The 16,350-nt window shown below is 40.9% G+C and overlaps 1 protein-coding gene across 1 annotated transcript; it reads left to right on the forward strand.

Annotated features, from left to right (window-relative positions):
* The first annotated feature begins 1,785 nt into the window (after window positions 1-1,785).
* Window positions 1,786-3,790, forward strand: CCER1 (coiled-coil glutamate rich protein 1). The gene has a single exon (XM_044940661.1). The coding sequence runs from the start codon at window positions 2,333-2,335 to the stop codon at window positions 3,548-3,550; it is 1,218 nt and encodes a 405-aa protein (XP_044796596.1). The 5' UTR covers window positions 1,786-2,332; the 3' UTR covers window positions 3,551-3,790.
* The last annotated feature ends 12,560 nt before the right edge of the window (window positions 3,791-16,350 follow it).

Consider the following 16,350-nt stretch of genomic DNA (forward strand, 5'->3'; position numbering starts at 1 on the left):
TTTCTATAGGGTCAAAGCTGGTGGCACTTTCCTGCTATTTCTCAAAATTGGGACAAGAAAAAGGACACGAGGATGGGGACATCTCGTCTATTTTTGCTTCCGGCATAAGATTAGTTATCTCTATATGTACTGTATCAATTTCTTGACAAGTCCTAAAACATATAAGTATGATAATGATGCTAATTCCTAGTTACTAAGTGCTCACAGAGTACCTGTGCTAAGTGCTTTAATCCATACTTAATCCTTAACATAACTCTATGCAACAGGCACTATAACTATACTCAATGGTATGGGTAAGGAACTGGAGGCTTCCAGAAGTTAATAATTGCTGAGCTGAAGTTGAAGTACCTCTATTTTTTATTTTTGTTGTTTAGTTGCTAAGTCATATCCGACTCTTTGTGACCCCATGGACTGTAGCCCGCCAGGCTTCTCTGTCCATGTGATTTCCCAGGCAAGAATACTGGAATGGGTTGCCATTTTCTTCTCCAGGAGATCTTCCCAACACAGGGATCCAGCCCCAGTCTTCCGCATTGGCAGGCAGATTCTTCAACAGCAAAATGAGAAGAAGGTACAGAGATTCCTCATATACTCTCCCCCCATTATAAACATCCTCCACCAGAGTGGTTTATTTATGAATAATGAACCTACAGTGACACATCATTACCAACGAAAGTCCATAGTTTTTATTAGAGGTCATTAGGGCTCCTCTTGACATTACACCTTCTACAGATTCGGATAAACCTAGACTTCCCAGATGGCCCTAGTGGTAAAGAGTCCACCTGCCAACACAGAGGACGCAGGACACACAGGTTCTACCCTCGGTTGGGAAGATACTCTGGAGGCGAGCATAGCAACCTACTCCAGTATTCTTGTCTGGAGAACTCCATGGACAGAGGAGACTGGCAGGCTATGGTCCATAGGGTCGCAAAGAGTCTAACAGGACTGAAGGGAATCATTCAGGGTAGGCTCTTGTCTATTTAAACCGAAGCCCATATTCTTAACTGTAATATTACAGAGGCTCCCAAGGTACCATGCTGCCTGGTTAACAAAAGGACAAAAGGAAAAACAATTGGCACTGTAGCATTCTTACAAACAAACCCATGGTAAACATCCTGGTAATGTTTAATCAAAGCACATTTACATGATATACTACAATTAATGCAGTGCTTGACCTGTACTCTTCGTCACAGTCCTGTTTAAGGTGCTTGGGCACTGCAGTAACCTCACTAAGAATTTGGGCTCTGAGGTCAAACACGTTTAAACACTAGCCCTTAAATTCACTGACCTCACAAGCTCGGGGAAATTAACGTCTTAGCTTCCTAACCTACGAAATGTGGTGACCATGCCTACTTCACAGAGCAGGTGTGGGGCTTGTGTGCCACGAGCCCACCTGCACAAAAAGCACAAGCAATAAACGTTTGCCATCTTGCTTTATGCATGATGAAACAGAGCTCCAGGAGTTAGAGCAGTGGCCACAAAGTAAGGCGTGGTGCCCTGTTTCCGACTCCAGGGGCTTTCTCTTTACCCCTTCCATCACCCCAAAGGCATAGGATATTGTTTTTCAACAGACAAGTTTCTCCCCAACCCCCACCTCTGGGTTCGGCTGAAGGTCCATCTTCTCTAACCCAGCACCTCAAGATGGTCGGAGGGGGCAAAGGAAAACGGCCTCAGGCGGTTCCTAACGTGGGCTGCACAAACCCAGCCTCTGCCCTCCCTCCCGCAAAAACTACGTCACAAGCCCCCTGCGAATGTTCACTGGGCACCTGTTCCGGCCGGAACCCCACCTCCACGCCCGGGGAGAACGACCTCAACCCCAATTGGCTGTCTCCCAGGGCGACCAAAGATGCGGTGGGCACGCGGGGCCCCTGGCCAGTATTTAAAGGCTGCCGCGGCCCACGCCACCCCAGTCCGGCCCGGACGGCGACGGTGAAGCACCTGGGTTGAGAGGGAGCAGAAGGTAACGGCACGACCCCTGCCTTCCCCCGGCCCCAGCCCGCGCATCCACTGAGGCGGGTGTGAGTGGGACGCAGGAGCGGGTCTCACCGCGCGTTGCCCACCAACACCTTCCTCACCCACCATCCTTACCCAGCCCCAGTCCCACCCAACCCGCCTTGGCGAGACAACTCGGGTGCGAAGGATCAGAGATTACGCGGAGAGCGACTGAGCGAGCAGAGAGGCGGGGATCCTTCTGGAGACAAAGGCGTGATCCCAGCGGCGGGCACGTGGTGCTGGGCAGAGAGAGAAACGAGGCCCTTGAGACCGTCAGATCTGTCCAAACGCGACGACAGCTCCTAGGGCGCTACCGTGTCGACCTCTCAGAGCACCCTGAATCATGACCCAGACCCTCGACACAAAAGAGGATCCTCTTAATCTGGGCGGCGGCTGGGCATCCTCAGCCCCGTTACGCACCTGGTCCTCTGGCCCCCGAAGGCGCAGGGGCGCTCCCATTTACAGGCGGCGGCCTCGCTACGGCCCCAAGGCCGAATACGAGCCCCCGAGGAAACAGGCGAAGCAGCAATACGGTCCAGGCCCTTGGTTCCAACCACCCTGGCGTCCCTACTGGGCCGTGTATTCTAACTGGGGGCGCTGGAGAGGGCCCTGGTGCCCACCTCCGGCGGGATTCAGGAAGCCCCCGGGTCGGGTGCAAGTGATCCGGGTGTACGGCCTGCATCCGCTCTGCCTTTGCTGCTGCTCCTGCTGCCATGGGCCCTGGAACCCCGGCTGGGCAAGGCCCCCGGGCAGAAAGAAGCGCTGGGGTCGCCGGGGCCGCGGCCTGCGCCGTCACCCTCGCCGCTCCGCCCAGAGGAGCCCTCCGGTGGATCTGAGCACGCTGCTGCGGCCGGTCAACCTGTACGGGTGGCGCGCCCCTGGCATGCGGGCGCCGCGCAACACCACGCAGTTCATCATGAACCAGATCTACGAGGACATGCGGCAGCAGGAGAAGCTAGAGCGCCAGCAGGAGGCGCTGCGGGCGCAGCAGGCCCAGGCGGCGGGCACAGCCTCCCCGGAGGGCGCCTTCGGAAACGACGCCCCACCTAGCGGTGGCCAGGAAGACGAGGAGCTGCAAGATACTCTGTACAGCTTTGTGCAGAATCCCTCTCTCGTCTTCAGTCCTGACCCAGACGAGGAAAAACAGACGGCCACCTCACAGCTGGTGGAGGAGGAAGAGGAAGGTGAGAGAGAAGAGGAGGAGGAGGAGTGGTGTGACGAGGAGGAGTGTGATGGCAAGGAGCTGGAGAGCCAGGAGGAGGACGAAGAGTCAGAGGCCAAAGATGAGGAGGAGGGCGAAGAGGCTGATTATATGGAGGAGCGGGAAGAGGAAGATGAGGAGGACGAAGCGGAGGAGATAGCAGAGGAAGAAGAGGGGCTGGCGGAGGATGAGCAGACGGAGGAAGAGAATCATTTGCCTCTGGAAATGCCTTTATCATTCCTAGTGGGGGCTGAAGAAGAGAGAGAGAACTTTATGAACTGTACGTATTTAAGCCCCAAACAGAGAATTCCCAAAGTGGCACAGGAAGCTCTCTTCATGGTACAGGACATTAACTGTTAAGACATCAGGAAAGGGATTGAGGAATGCAATGGAACTGACTGGAGGCTAAAATGATTTAGCCACTTGTCAAAAACTAACGAAAAAGTGAGTTCCATTAATAAACCTATCATCTTTGGCCATTACAAAACGTTTAAAAATTGGTGTGTTGTGTGTATGACTATGGGTGGGGGAGGTAGAGCTTTCAAATATAATTTAACTGGAAATGATTAAAGGCCAAATATTTTATTACTACAGTTTGAATATTTTCATTTGGTGTTTTCTCCTCTAGATGCTTGAGTTTTTTTTTTTTTTTTTTTTAATAATTCTGGCAATGCTGAAAATGTTTCCTTTTAAACAACTTTATACATCATCTCTACTTAATGAGCTTGGATGAACAGTTATTTTGACTGTTAGATGCCTAAGAAACATGTGCCATGTTTATTAAATGTTCGTCAGTACTTTTAACATGATAGCTGAAACCATTTTAAAATGCCTATTTTAATATTTTAAGATTTTCCACCTTCAGAGTTCATTTTTGAGGGCTGTATTTTGGTAACCCAGTTTGCAGTCTCTCGTGGCATTGCTCATTTATATTCCTTGTTCCACAGTGCTATGGATCTTCCTCAGAAGAACATGAAGTTGCTTCTGTGGAACTGGTTATCTGCCATGGCCTCAGCAATCCATAAATCCATGCATGGAGAGGATTCCCCATGGTCAGAAGTCAACTTGCACACCTAGTTAAAATCTAAGGTAACTGCAAACAATGGAACATAGATTTTGAAGCCTTGTTCCTGGATATATTCCTTGTCATAAGTTCACAGGAATAATAAAAATAGACTTTGCAGAATGAATTTTTTAAAGATGATTGGCCTTTTGGGGGTGGAATATCTTTTTTAAAAATTTTCTTTCCCAATTGTCTTCCTTATAAAGGAGAGTAAAACAAATATGTTTAAGTGCAAGCTTGTGTGAACTAGTTTCTGATGTCTAAACAATTACCTATGGAGAATTCAACATTCAAAATAACAGCTTTTATTCAGACATTTTTAGGAAGTAATACAGTTCTTAGATCCTTGATTCTCATAACTTAATAAAAGTTCCAGTCATAGCATATTTCCAAAACTTCCCTAGATGAAGGATTTGAGTCCAGCTTCTCAAAAATTACATCTTTTGACAAACTATACTACTAAGTATAGTCTGAACCACCATTCAGTATTTAATGAAAAGAGGACTGTAGGGTCTTCTTTACCTGTAGGATCATCTCTTACCTGAATGCTGATTTTATTGCAGCTTTTGGGAGTGATAAGCTTAAGCTGTTGAATAAAATAATTCAAGTGTTGCTGTGCTGCTCAATTCTTATTTTTGAATATCAAACATCTTATTCAGTGGTCAACAGGATGAATGTAAGAAGAAAAACTAACACAAAGATTGTAGAATGATTTTTTAATGACACTAAACAGTCCAAACTACAGCAGTGACTAACCATTTATTATGCGCTTAAGAAATCATTATTTTCTGCAAGATGCAATTTTATGGTGACCTATAAAATTGACCACCCATATACATTTCTAATGCACAGGGAGAAACCAAGAATCCTGCTGCTGAGAATGATCAATAAATCCTTACAAGTTACAGTCCAAAAATACTTTCTCCAAGATACTCAAGTAATCGCTAAGTTCTCATTAAAGAAACACTTTCATTTAGGACTGAATTTCTTCACAATCATATCTGGACAGTTCTCAAATTATTCTTACAAAAGATTCCACTTTTACATGACAAAATTCAGCACATGTTAATTGCCTCCACATACACAAGACATTATCCACTAGTCTCGGGGAGGGATGCAAATATGAGCAGTGCTCAAGAGTTCAGTTTGGGAATGATTATTTACCAAATAATTATGAAACTACCAGGATCCAGGGACCACAAACAGTGATTAGGATACGATGGCAAATAAGCAAAATCCGCTCTTGTAGTTTAGTCCAAAGGACAGACACTAAATGAAGTTAGTCAAATCGGCCACTGCCAGAATTCTAAAGGAAGTGCAACACTATGAAAGAATGTATCACAAGGGAGCCCAAGAGAGAAGCTGGGAATGTTCACTGTGGGGAGAGGGTGACTTGAGGCTAAAGATGGAGAGCTGGGAGGAGCTTGGTGCCTTGGAGGAACAGAGTACAGAAGCACCAGAGTGTTCTGAAGGAGCGGCCAGTGAGAAGTGAGAGAGAAACCATATTATCCACTCATTTCTGCACTATCCATATCTTCTGAATAGTCCAGCAAAAAAAAAAAAAAAAAAAAAATTAATGAAAGGAGAACCTAAGTCATTGGTGAGTCTCTACCTGAGCTTTTTTTTTTTTAGCCAGATACTGTGAAGGTCCCTGTACTAACCTTGAAGGCTGATATGAAATGATTAAATCACGTCACAGGGTGGGAGGTTTGCACATCCCAGTACACCTATTCCACTTTTCAGAGACCTACCCAACCACTCCCGTGTAATGAAGTGGTCCTGGGCATTGCTGCTCAGCATGACTGGATCACCTTGGAGACACGCCACACCACTTGATGATTCAAGAGTATCAGTGTTACATATGGCTCAGAATAAACCCCATCTTTAGTTTTAGAGGTAGGTATGCTTGATGAAAATTCACGATTTAAAAAAAAATTCTTAACATCGTTTCAAACTTGAGAGGACACAGTGCTAAAGAGCTGCCACTTAGCTGTGTCTTTTAAGAACGGGGTAATATTTGCTTTGTCAACTGTCAGAAAAATAACATTATAAATCATAAGTCTATTCAGAAGGCCTAGGCTTGATAAAAATTTTTGCTGTCTATTCTTAGGTGTTTTTACACAAGAGATTCTGATATTTTCCTTTCCAGTGACTGACAGCATTTCTTAATTTATCTTCATTACTTTGTCTCCATAGTAACTTAATGGAATTTTTTCCTGTGAAAATATTAGTCCTCTAAGGATGGTAAATACACTTGACATTTGGATAGCAACTCTGAATTCTCTGAGAATGGTTTCATAACGTTTGCATATGAAGATAAGAGTTATTCCAACATCTTTAGTTTCATTAAAATAAACACGAGAGGTGAAACAACTCAGCTATATCAAACCCACAGAGTCTGGGAAGAAAATGATTCAAGTATCACCCTTTAGATGTTCTTGGGTCAAGAATAGGATAAGAAAACACAGCTTATTCAGTTTAATTTTTTATTTTAGCAGAATAATAAAATGATATATGCAGCTAAATTACATTTATACAGGTTCAAATTAACATAATCGTAATTGAAAATTACTGTTAATATAAATTGGGCTTCCCTGGTGGCTCATATTAATGCTTCTGAATCAATTTGGCCTTGATTATCTGTATATAATGCAAAATCAGCATATGGCTGTATCTTAAGTGTTTTAGTACTAGCAATTTAACTTTTAGCCAGTTAATGGAACATAACCTGAGCTCAAGGTCAGCTGATGAAAGAGAAGAGTTTGGGCAACTGTGTTGTCACTGCTGCCTAAGAGACTGGTGATGGGTAGTCTTAGGTCTCTGTTTCCAAAGAAATAGTTATCATACCTTATTACTGCTCACACCAATTTGTTGTTGCTATTCACTCAGTCATGTGACCCCATGGACTGCAGCGCACCAGGCTTCCCTGTTCATCACCATATCCCTGAATTTGCTCAAACTCATGTCCAGTGAGTCAATAATGCCATCCAACCATCGCCTTCTCTGTCGGCCCCTTCTCCTCTTGCCCTTCACCTTCCCCGGAATCAGGGTCTTTTCCAATGAGTCGGCTCTTTGCATCAGGTGGCCAAAGTATTGGAGCTTCAGCATCAGTCCTTCCAATGAATATTCAGGGTTGATTTCCTTTAGGATTGTTTTGATCTCCTTGCTGTCCAAGGGACTCTCAAGAGTCTTCTCCAACACCACAGTTCAAAAGCATCAATTCTTCAGCTCTTAGACTTCTTTATGGTCCAACTCTCACATCCATACATGACTACTGGAAAAACCATAGCTTTGACTCTATGGACCTTTTTCAACAAAGTGATATCACATCCATACATGACTACTGGAAAAACCATAGGTTTGACTATATGGACCTTTTTCAACAGAGAGATATCTCTGCTTTTCAATATGCTGTCTAGGTTTGTCATAGCTTTTTTTCCAAAGAGCAAGCGTCTTTTAATTTCATGGCTGCAGTCACTGTCCACAGTGATTTTGGAGCCCAAGAAAATAAAGTCGGTCACTGTTTACATTATTTCCCCATCTATTTGCCATGAACTGATGGGACTGGATGCCATGATCTTTGTTTTTTGAATGTTGAGCTTCAAGCCAGCCTTTTCATTCTCCTCTTTCACTTCTTGATGAAATGTTTCTCCTTTCTTCACTTTCTGTCATTAGGGTGGTATCATCTGCATATCTGAGGTTATTGATATTTCTCCCTGCAATCTTGATATACCTACTTGTGATTCATCCAGCCTGGTATTTTGCATGATGTACTCTGCATATAAGTTAAATAAGCAGGTGACAATATACAGCCTTGACATATTCCTTCCCCAATTTTGAACACACCTATTGTGAAGACCAAATAACCTAATATTTATTTCATTATAGACTATAAATCACTGTTAATTATTGTACACAAATCATCTCAATTTATGAACATTGGGTCCAAATTAACAAGGCTCAGGAGATCTCATTGTAGTTTGTTGGATTGAGATATCTAGATAGTTAATATCAACTGAGCTAAACATGAACCAGCTGGTCCTAGAAATTCAATTTTGGCTTCCAGTTATAAGGAATGTGCAAATGCAGTGGTCTGGCACTTTGGTATTGAAACTGTGGTCCAAGGACCAACATTATGGGAACCACCTAATAGCTTTTTAGAAATGTTGCCCAGGCTCCACCCATACCTACTGAGTTGGAATCTGCTTTGTAGAAAGGCGTCTAAGCACACACATGAGAGACCTAGAAGATCTGTGGTTTAGGGGTTTGTGCATTGCAGAGTCCTCTTGGGAATTTAATAATCAAGACTGTGGTTTGTGGGTTCAATACTTCTGTTTTGTTTTACTTGTGTAACCTAAGGCATGTTCCTGAAATTCTGGCTTCTAATTTTCCTCATCTATAGTATCTACCTCCTGGGATTAAATGAGAGTATGATGATTAAATGAGTCAATGCTTACCACATTCTCAGAACAGTGATACTCAATATCTTCCAGTTATAATAAGTATTTAATAAATGCACAGATGAGACCACTGACATATTATGTGGTATCTAAAAATCATTTGTTAATAATTAGGGCAAGTATAAATATAATATCTAATAAGACAATTCAAAAAACTGATTCATTACATGTCTTGTTTTCTCTTGGATAACTGCAGTCAGATGTGTTATTCTGAGCTGCATATTTCATTGTGCAGGACTGTAAGAACCAATTGAATCTCTGGAGCTGGACTCATTCCCCAAGTACACTTTCTGCCCTCTGTCTCTTCCCCTTACTGGGTCATGATACTTCCATTCTCTTTATGGCTGATATTAATATTCTAATAGGTAGTGCTAAGAATTACCCACTAGAGTCAGATAATTCCTTTCCTACAGGCAATGCATCTTTTCAAAATCAAAATGCATGTATTGTAATGCCTAAAGAGGAAGATTCTATCTTATGCTATACCTCAAGACAATGAAAATGCCAACAAATATGAAATACCTTCTATAAGCCACTTACATAGAACACTTAAGGTATTCAGAACAGAGATCTAAGAATTCAAAAATCATTTAAACATATGCAAGATTTTAACACACATTATCAAATATAACCACACTATTAACTAATACTTGATTTTACTTTTACAGATGAAGGACCTTCAATTCAAAGAAGTAAATTATTTTGGAACTTTGAGTCCTCTATTCTGAGTTCAAAGTTGTGGATCCTGTATGTTATTGGAACACATCTTCCTGTGGTTTTATTTAAAATAAGTTTGCTAGGAATAAAAATTCTTTAATAAATTTAATTTGAGTTCCAAAGAGGGTAGGAAAAAATGCAGTCTCTTCAATGTGGGTTTGGTAACAATGGATCCTAAGGAAGAAACACCGATATCTGTGTTTCAATTTATAATGCTTAGTAGTAGTTTAATAGCTTATATAATTCATGTGATGACAATCTAACAAATTGTTGGTTAAAATTGTGTATGTACACCAATGTAATATAACATAACAATATAATATATAATATAATTACCAATATAATGTTGTGTATGTATACCAATATAATATACCAATATCACAGTAATCCAATATCACCCAATTCTATGCCCTAACCACTAATGCCAAAGAAGCTGAAGTTGAACAGGTCTATGAAGACCTACAAGATCTTCTAGAATTAACACCCAAAAAAGATGTCTTTTTCATCATAGGGGACTGGAATGCAAAAGTAGGAAGTTAAGAGATACCTGGAGTAACAGAAAAGTTTGGCTTTGGAGTACGAAACGAAGCAGGGCAAAGACTAACAGAGTTTTGCCAAGAGAACACACTGGTCATAGCAAACACCCTCTTCCAACAATAGAAGAGACGACTCTACACATGGACATCAACAGATGGTTAACACCGAAATCAGATTGATTATATTCTTGGCAACCGAAGGTGGAGAAGCTCTATACAGTCAGCAAAAAGTGGACCGGGAGCTGGCTGTGGCTCAGATCATGAACTCCTTATTGCCAAACTCAGACTTAAATTGAAGAAAGTAGGAAAAACCACTAGACCATTCAGGTATGACCTAAATTAAATCCCTTACAATTATACAGTGGAAGTGATAAATAGATTCAAGGGTTTAGATCTGATAGAGTGCCTAAAGAATTATGGATGGAGATTCGTGACATGTACAGGAGACAGGGAGCAAGACCTTCCCCAAGAAAAAGAAATGCAAAAAGGCAAAATGGTTGTCTGAGGAGGCCTTACAAGCTATGATCAACTTCGACAGCATATTAAAATAGCTGAGAAAAGATGAGAAGCTGAAGGCAAAGGAGAAAAGGAAACGTGTATACCCATTTGAATGCAGGGTTCCAAAGAATAGCAAGGAGAGATAAGAAAGCCTTCCTCAGTGATCAGTGCAAAGAAATAGAGGAAAACAATAGAATGGGAAAGACTAGAGATCTTTTCAAGAAAGTTAGATATACCAAGGGAATATTTCAAGCAAAAATGGGCACAATAAAGGACAGAAATGGTATGGACCAAAAAGAAATAGAAGATATTAAGAAGAAGTGGCAAGAATACACAGAAGAACTATACAAAAAAGATCTTCACAACCCAGATAAACAAGATGGTGTGATCACTCACCTACAGCCAGACATCCTGAAATGTGAAGTAAAGTGGGCCTTAGGAAGCATCACTACTAACAAAGCTAATGGAGGCTATGGAATTCCAGTTGAACTATTTCAAATCCTAAAAGATGATGCTGTGAAAGTGCTGTGCTCAATATGCCAGCAAATTTGGAAAACTCAGCAGTGGCCACATGATTGGAAAAGTTCAGCTTTCATTCCAATCCCAAAAAAAGGCAATGCCAAAGAATGCTCAAACTACCCAATGATTGCACTCATCTCACATGCTAGCAAAGTAATGCTCAAAATTCTCCAAGCCAGGCTTCAACAATACATGAACCAAGAACTTCCAGATGTTCAAGTTGGGTTTAGAAAAGGCAGAGGAATCAGAGATCAAATTGCCAACATCCACTGGATCATCGAAAAGCAAGAGAGTTCCAGAAAAACATCTACTTCTGCTTTATTGACCATGCCAAAGCCTTTGTGGGGACCACAATAAACTGAGGAAAATTCTGAAAGAGATGGGAATACCAGACCACTTGACCTGTCTCTTGAGAAACCTGTATCCAGGCCAGGAAGCAACAGTTAGAACCGGACATGGAACAACAGACTGGTTCCAGATAGGAAAAGGAGTATGTCAAGGCTGTATATTGTCACCCTGCTTATTTAACTTATATGCAGAGTACATCATGCGAAATGTTGGGCTGGATGAAGCACAAACTGGAATCAAGATTGCCAGGAGAAATATCAAAAATATCAGATACACAGATGACACCTTTATCACAGAAACTGAAGAGGAACTAAAGAGCCTCTTGATGAAAGTGAAAGAGGAGAGTGAAAAAACTGGCTTAAAACTGAACATTCAAAAAACTAAGAAAATGGCATCCGGACCCATCAGTTCATGGCAAATAGATGGGGAAACAATGGAAACAATGTCAGACTTTATTTTCATGGGCTCCAAAATCATTGAAGATGGTGACTGCAACCATGAAATGAAAAGATGCTTGCTCCTTGGAAGAAAAGCTATGATCAACCTCGACAGCATATTAAAAAACAGAGACGTTAATTTGCTGATAAAGTTCCATCTAGTCAAAGGTACGGTTTTTCCACTAGTTTTGTATGGATGTGAAAGTTGGACCATAAAAAAGCTGAGCACCGAAGAACTGATGCTTCTGAACTGTGGTGTTGGAGAAGACTTTTGAGAGTCCCTTAAACTGCAAGGAGATTGAACCAATCAATGTAACATCAACTCTGAATATTCATTGGGAAGACTGATGCTGAAGCTGCTACTCCAATACTTTGGCCACCTAATGGGAAGAACTGACTCATTGGAAAAGACCCTGATGCTGGGAAAGATTGAAGGCAGGACGAGAAGGGAATGACAGAGGATGAGATGGTTGGATGACATCACCAACTTGATGGACATGAGTTTGAGCAAGATCTGGGAGTTGGTGATGGACAGGGAAGCCTGGCGTGCTGCAGTCCATGGGGTCACAAAGAATTGGACATGACAGAGTGAAGTGAAACTGAGACTGATACCAATATAAACACTTTTGGTTGTAATAAACACCAGAGTGGAATAAATTAACCTAAGATATTGTTGTGATGCTGTTCATCTATAACTAAAGTAAAATAAAAATTTTCAGAAAATATTCAGAAAAATTTGTTGGTAATTTTATAGCTATATATCTGGTTAATATTCATAATATTGCCACTTTATTGAAGATTCGATCTTGTGTAACACCTAAGGGTAAACTATTAATAATAGCATCTTCTGATATTTTCATAAGGCATGTGAACTTTTTATGATGATTGATATTTCTGTTATCATGAAATATTTGAGTATTCTCTCCTATGAATATGTTTAGGCTTTTAGCATATTACTTTTAGTTCTAGTAATTTAAGACTTTTAACTGATGTTAATGTATCAGTTCTCACAGAATCCCTGGTAGATTAGATAATCCATCTGATATTTATCATTAAATCGCACTCCCAAGGACAAAATCAGAATGCTGCTATATATAACTATTTTTGTAATTTCCTATTGATCGTAGCAGTCCCTTGAGCTGAGAGATTATAACATAAAAGAACAAGATAAGGTCAAGTCTAAATGTCTGTACATTTCCCCTTGCTCCCAGAAGATTTTCCAAAGTCAATGTTGATTTTTATTTTTCCCATAAAAAAAGAAATAGTTTTCTTTTTTCTTAAGAATACGTTTTATGAATTCTACACTATTTCCTGCAGTTAACTCATGACCTCAAAGTATATACATTAGCACAAATATTTAAATACAAAACAAAGTTAATAAAAGTAACTTTTCTTTCTGTTATTTACTTTCTATTTTGTCTTCTTATGCAGACAGTGTGCTCAACAACTATTAATATTTAGGTGCCACCTAGTGGCAAAATGAAACATGTATACAAAAACGCTACTTGTGTTCCTCTTGTGTTTACAGATGCATTTTTGTGGGATACATAATACACTGATACATATAAAAGGAGTATTGTAAATGTGTTGGCATAAACAATCATATTAAAATATTTTATTGTTTATTTGAATATGTTGCCATATGCTGTGGTGTTTAATAATGGTATCGATTTGCTCAATGAGACCAAGCCACAAATATAAAATTATCAAAGTTAGTAAAGAAGAGAGGGAAAACTTAGACCCACAAGAGGTCTTGGATTTCCCTAAATGATTATTGTTATACTTATAATAATTTTCACTGCTAATAAGAGTTTAAAGACATTACTATGAAAATATTTTGAATTCCCTTTGACATCCACTGCACTAATTAACATTAGCAATCTACACTCACAGTATAGGTTTTGCTTTTAATACTGACAACAGAGAAGAAAATTAACAAATTTGAAATTTATATGCTTAAAATTTTAAATCCAGACTGCTAAAGTAAACAATGCCTAATACTTTAATCCTGGTGAATAAAAATAAGAATATATATCCATTGGCCTACTTTCAAATGCAGGACTTGTGATAGTCAGTTACCTCCTAGGACTTGAGCATCATTTAATTTATTAATGATCACAGCCACTAATTACAGAGCAATTTGTTAAGGAAAGAGACAAACCTGTTTATTTGTTGATCAAGTGACCAGAGGATAATTTATACTTGTATTACAGCCCGATTTCCAGCTGTTTCCAACTGCTTAACCACTTCTATTGGAAGCATAAATCAGTGCTAAGGACTGGGTCTTCCTTAGCAGACAGTTTCCACATGTACCACTTTCTTAGCACTGCATTCATCAGTTTTCCCAGAGTAGGTACCCCTGCTTTGTACATCCTTCATGCTCACTCCATTAATAATTCAATTATCCTTTTAAAATTACAGTTGTCTGTGGCTCTCTTCTGGCTAGAAAATCCTATAGGGGAAGGAATTGATTTTCTATTTCCAGTACAGTCTTGCCTATAAGAAATCCTTCATAAAAATTTTTAATATTATGAAAAATAAGTAAAACTAAAGGTATGAAATGAACTATGATTATTAAGTGGTTCTAACAGGGAAGCATAGTGACTTATTCCTGATGTGTGTACTAAAACAACTTTCAGTAGGAAAACATAAAGAACAAAGAGGAAGGACGGAGCTGTAGAGTAGAGGCACCCAACTACATCTCTTGTGGCCTGAACTCTGTTATAGAGCAGACCAGCTCTCAGGACAGACAGATCTTCCTAGAACTGAACACAAAATCCTTTAATGTAACAAGGAAGCTGTTGGCTCCGAACAGAGCCAACAGATTCTGTTGCTCGGCCACAGAATCAGGAGGATGAACCTTAATAATACCCACAGCAATGGTTCTTAAGTGCACATTATAATAAACTTAAAATGTTTTCTACAATTTAAAGTACCTGATTTAGAAATTCAAAACAGCATGACACTTATTTTATTTCATGTTTAAGGTAGCATTTGCTAAGCTGTTACCCTGAACCAGGGCCTGGACTAAGCCCATGAGTGTTATTTTTGAAAGTGTTAGTCTCACAGTGGTGTCTGACTCTTTGGGACCCCATGGACTGTAGCCCACCAGGCTCTTCTGTCCATGGAATTCTCCAGGTATTCCCTTCTCCATGGGATCTTCCAGACCCAGGGATCGAACCCAGGTCTCCTGCACTGCAGGCAGGTTCTTTATCATCTCATCCACTAGGGAACTTTACCAATGAGAAAGTCGATGCTAACAGCTGTTCAGAAAACTACCCTAAATCACACAGCTAATAGGTGACAGACATGGGAAGCCACTCAATCTGTTTCCTTATATCATTAACTCTGCTTTGTGAAATGGATGGGAGTATGGTGAAATTTTAAATTCAGTTCAAACTATTTTGGGATATAATTCTGAGTCAATATTCAAAATCAAACTTTGGCAGTTATACTGCATATTATAATACCGTCCTGGAAAAAATGCTGAGTCTCAGTAATTTATGTCCAAAGCTTCTGTGATAAATTATTTATGAGACGAGAAATTTCAAAGAGAGAAAAGAATCAGAGTGCAAAACTACTAGAATATTCACATCATTAGAGAGGTTTTCTGGCCCCTTTCCCCTTTCTTCTAAGGTCAAAGTATAAAGCTCACTCTGATTGCAAAATTCTTAATTCTCTGAATTAGGATCGGCTGTCACTAATGGAAGTGGGTGGAAATGAAAAATTGCTAGCTACTGGCAGGAGAAGAGCTCCAGGGTGCCACCTGGCAGTGACAGTTAGGGGGAAAAGTTAAATACAGTATAAAAAGTAAAAGCAGCAGCCAGTATCAGGAGGTCAGTTGAAAGCATCTGGGTCTAATGAAGAATCCAAGTGTAAAAGCTGAGAAAGGTTTGCTATGAGGAAAGTATCAGGAATTAGAGTAAGAATGGAAATAGGAAATGTGGATGAAATGTAAAAAGAAGCACTTAGCTAGGAACAATGCCATGCAAGGTATTACAACTCGTATATCCTTATGAAGATTCTTGAGAGTCCCATGGTCATCAATGAGATTAAAATGCTGCTGCTGCTAAGTCGCTTCAGTCGTGTCCGACTCTATACGACCCCGTAGATGGCAGCCCACCAGGCTCCCCCGTCCCTGGGATTCTCCAGGCAAGAACACTGGAGTGGGTTGCCATTTCCTTCTCCAAGGCATGAAAGTGAAAAGTGAAAGTGAAGTCGCTCAGTCGTGTCCGACTCTTGGCGACCCCATGGACTACAGCCCTCCAGGCTCCTCCATCTGTGGGATTTTCCAGGCAAGAGTACTGGAGTGAGGTGCCACTGCCTTCTCCAAGATTAAACTAGTCAATCCTAAAGGAAATCAACCCTGAATATTCATTGGCAGGACTGATGCTGAAGCTCCAATACTTTGGGCACCCGATGTGAAGAACCAGCTCATTGGAAAAGACCCTGATGCTGGGAAAGATTGTGGGCAGGAGGAAAAGGGGGTGACAGAGGATGAGACAGTTGGATCAAATCACCGACTCAATGGATGCGAGTTTGAGCAAACTCGGGGAGACAGTGAGGACAGGGAGGCCTGGTG

Source organism: Bubalus bubalis, chromosome 4 (assembly GCF_019923935.1).
Source record: "Bubalus bubalis isolate 160015118507 breed Murrah chromosome 4, NDDB_SH_1, whole genome shotgun sequence".
NCBI classification, from domain to species: Eukaryota; Metazoa; Chordata; class Mammalia; order Artiodactyla; family Bovidae; genus Bubalus; species Bubalus bubalis.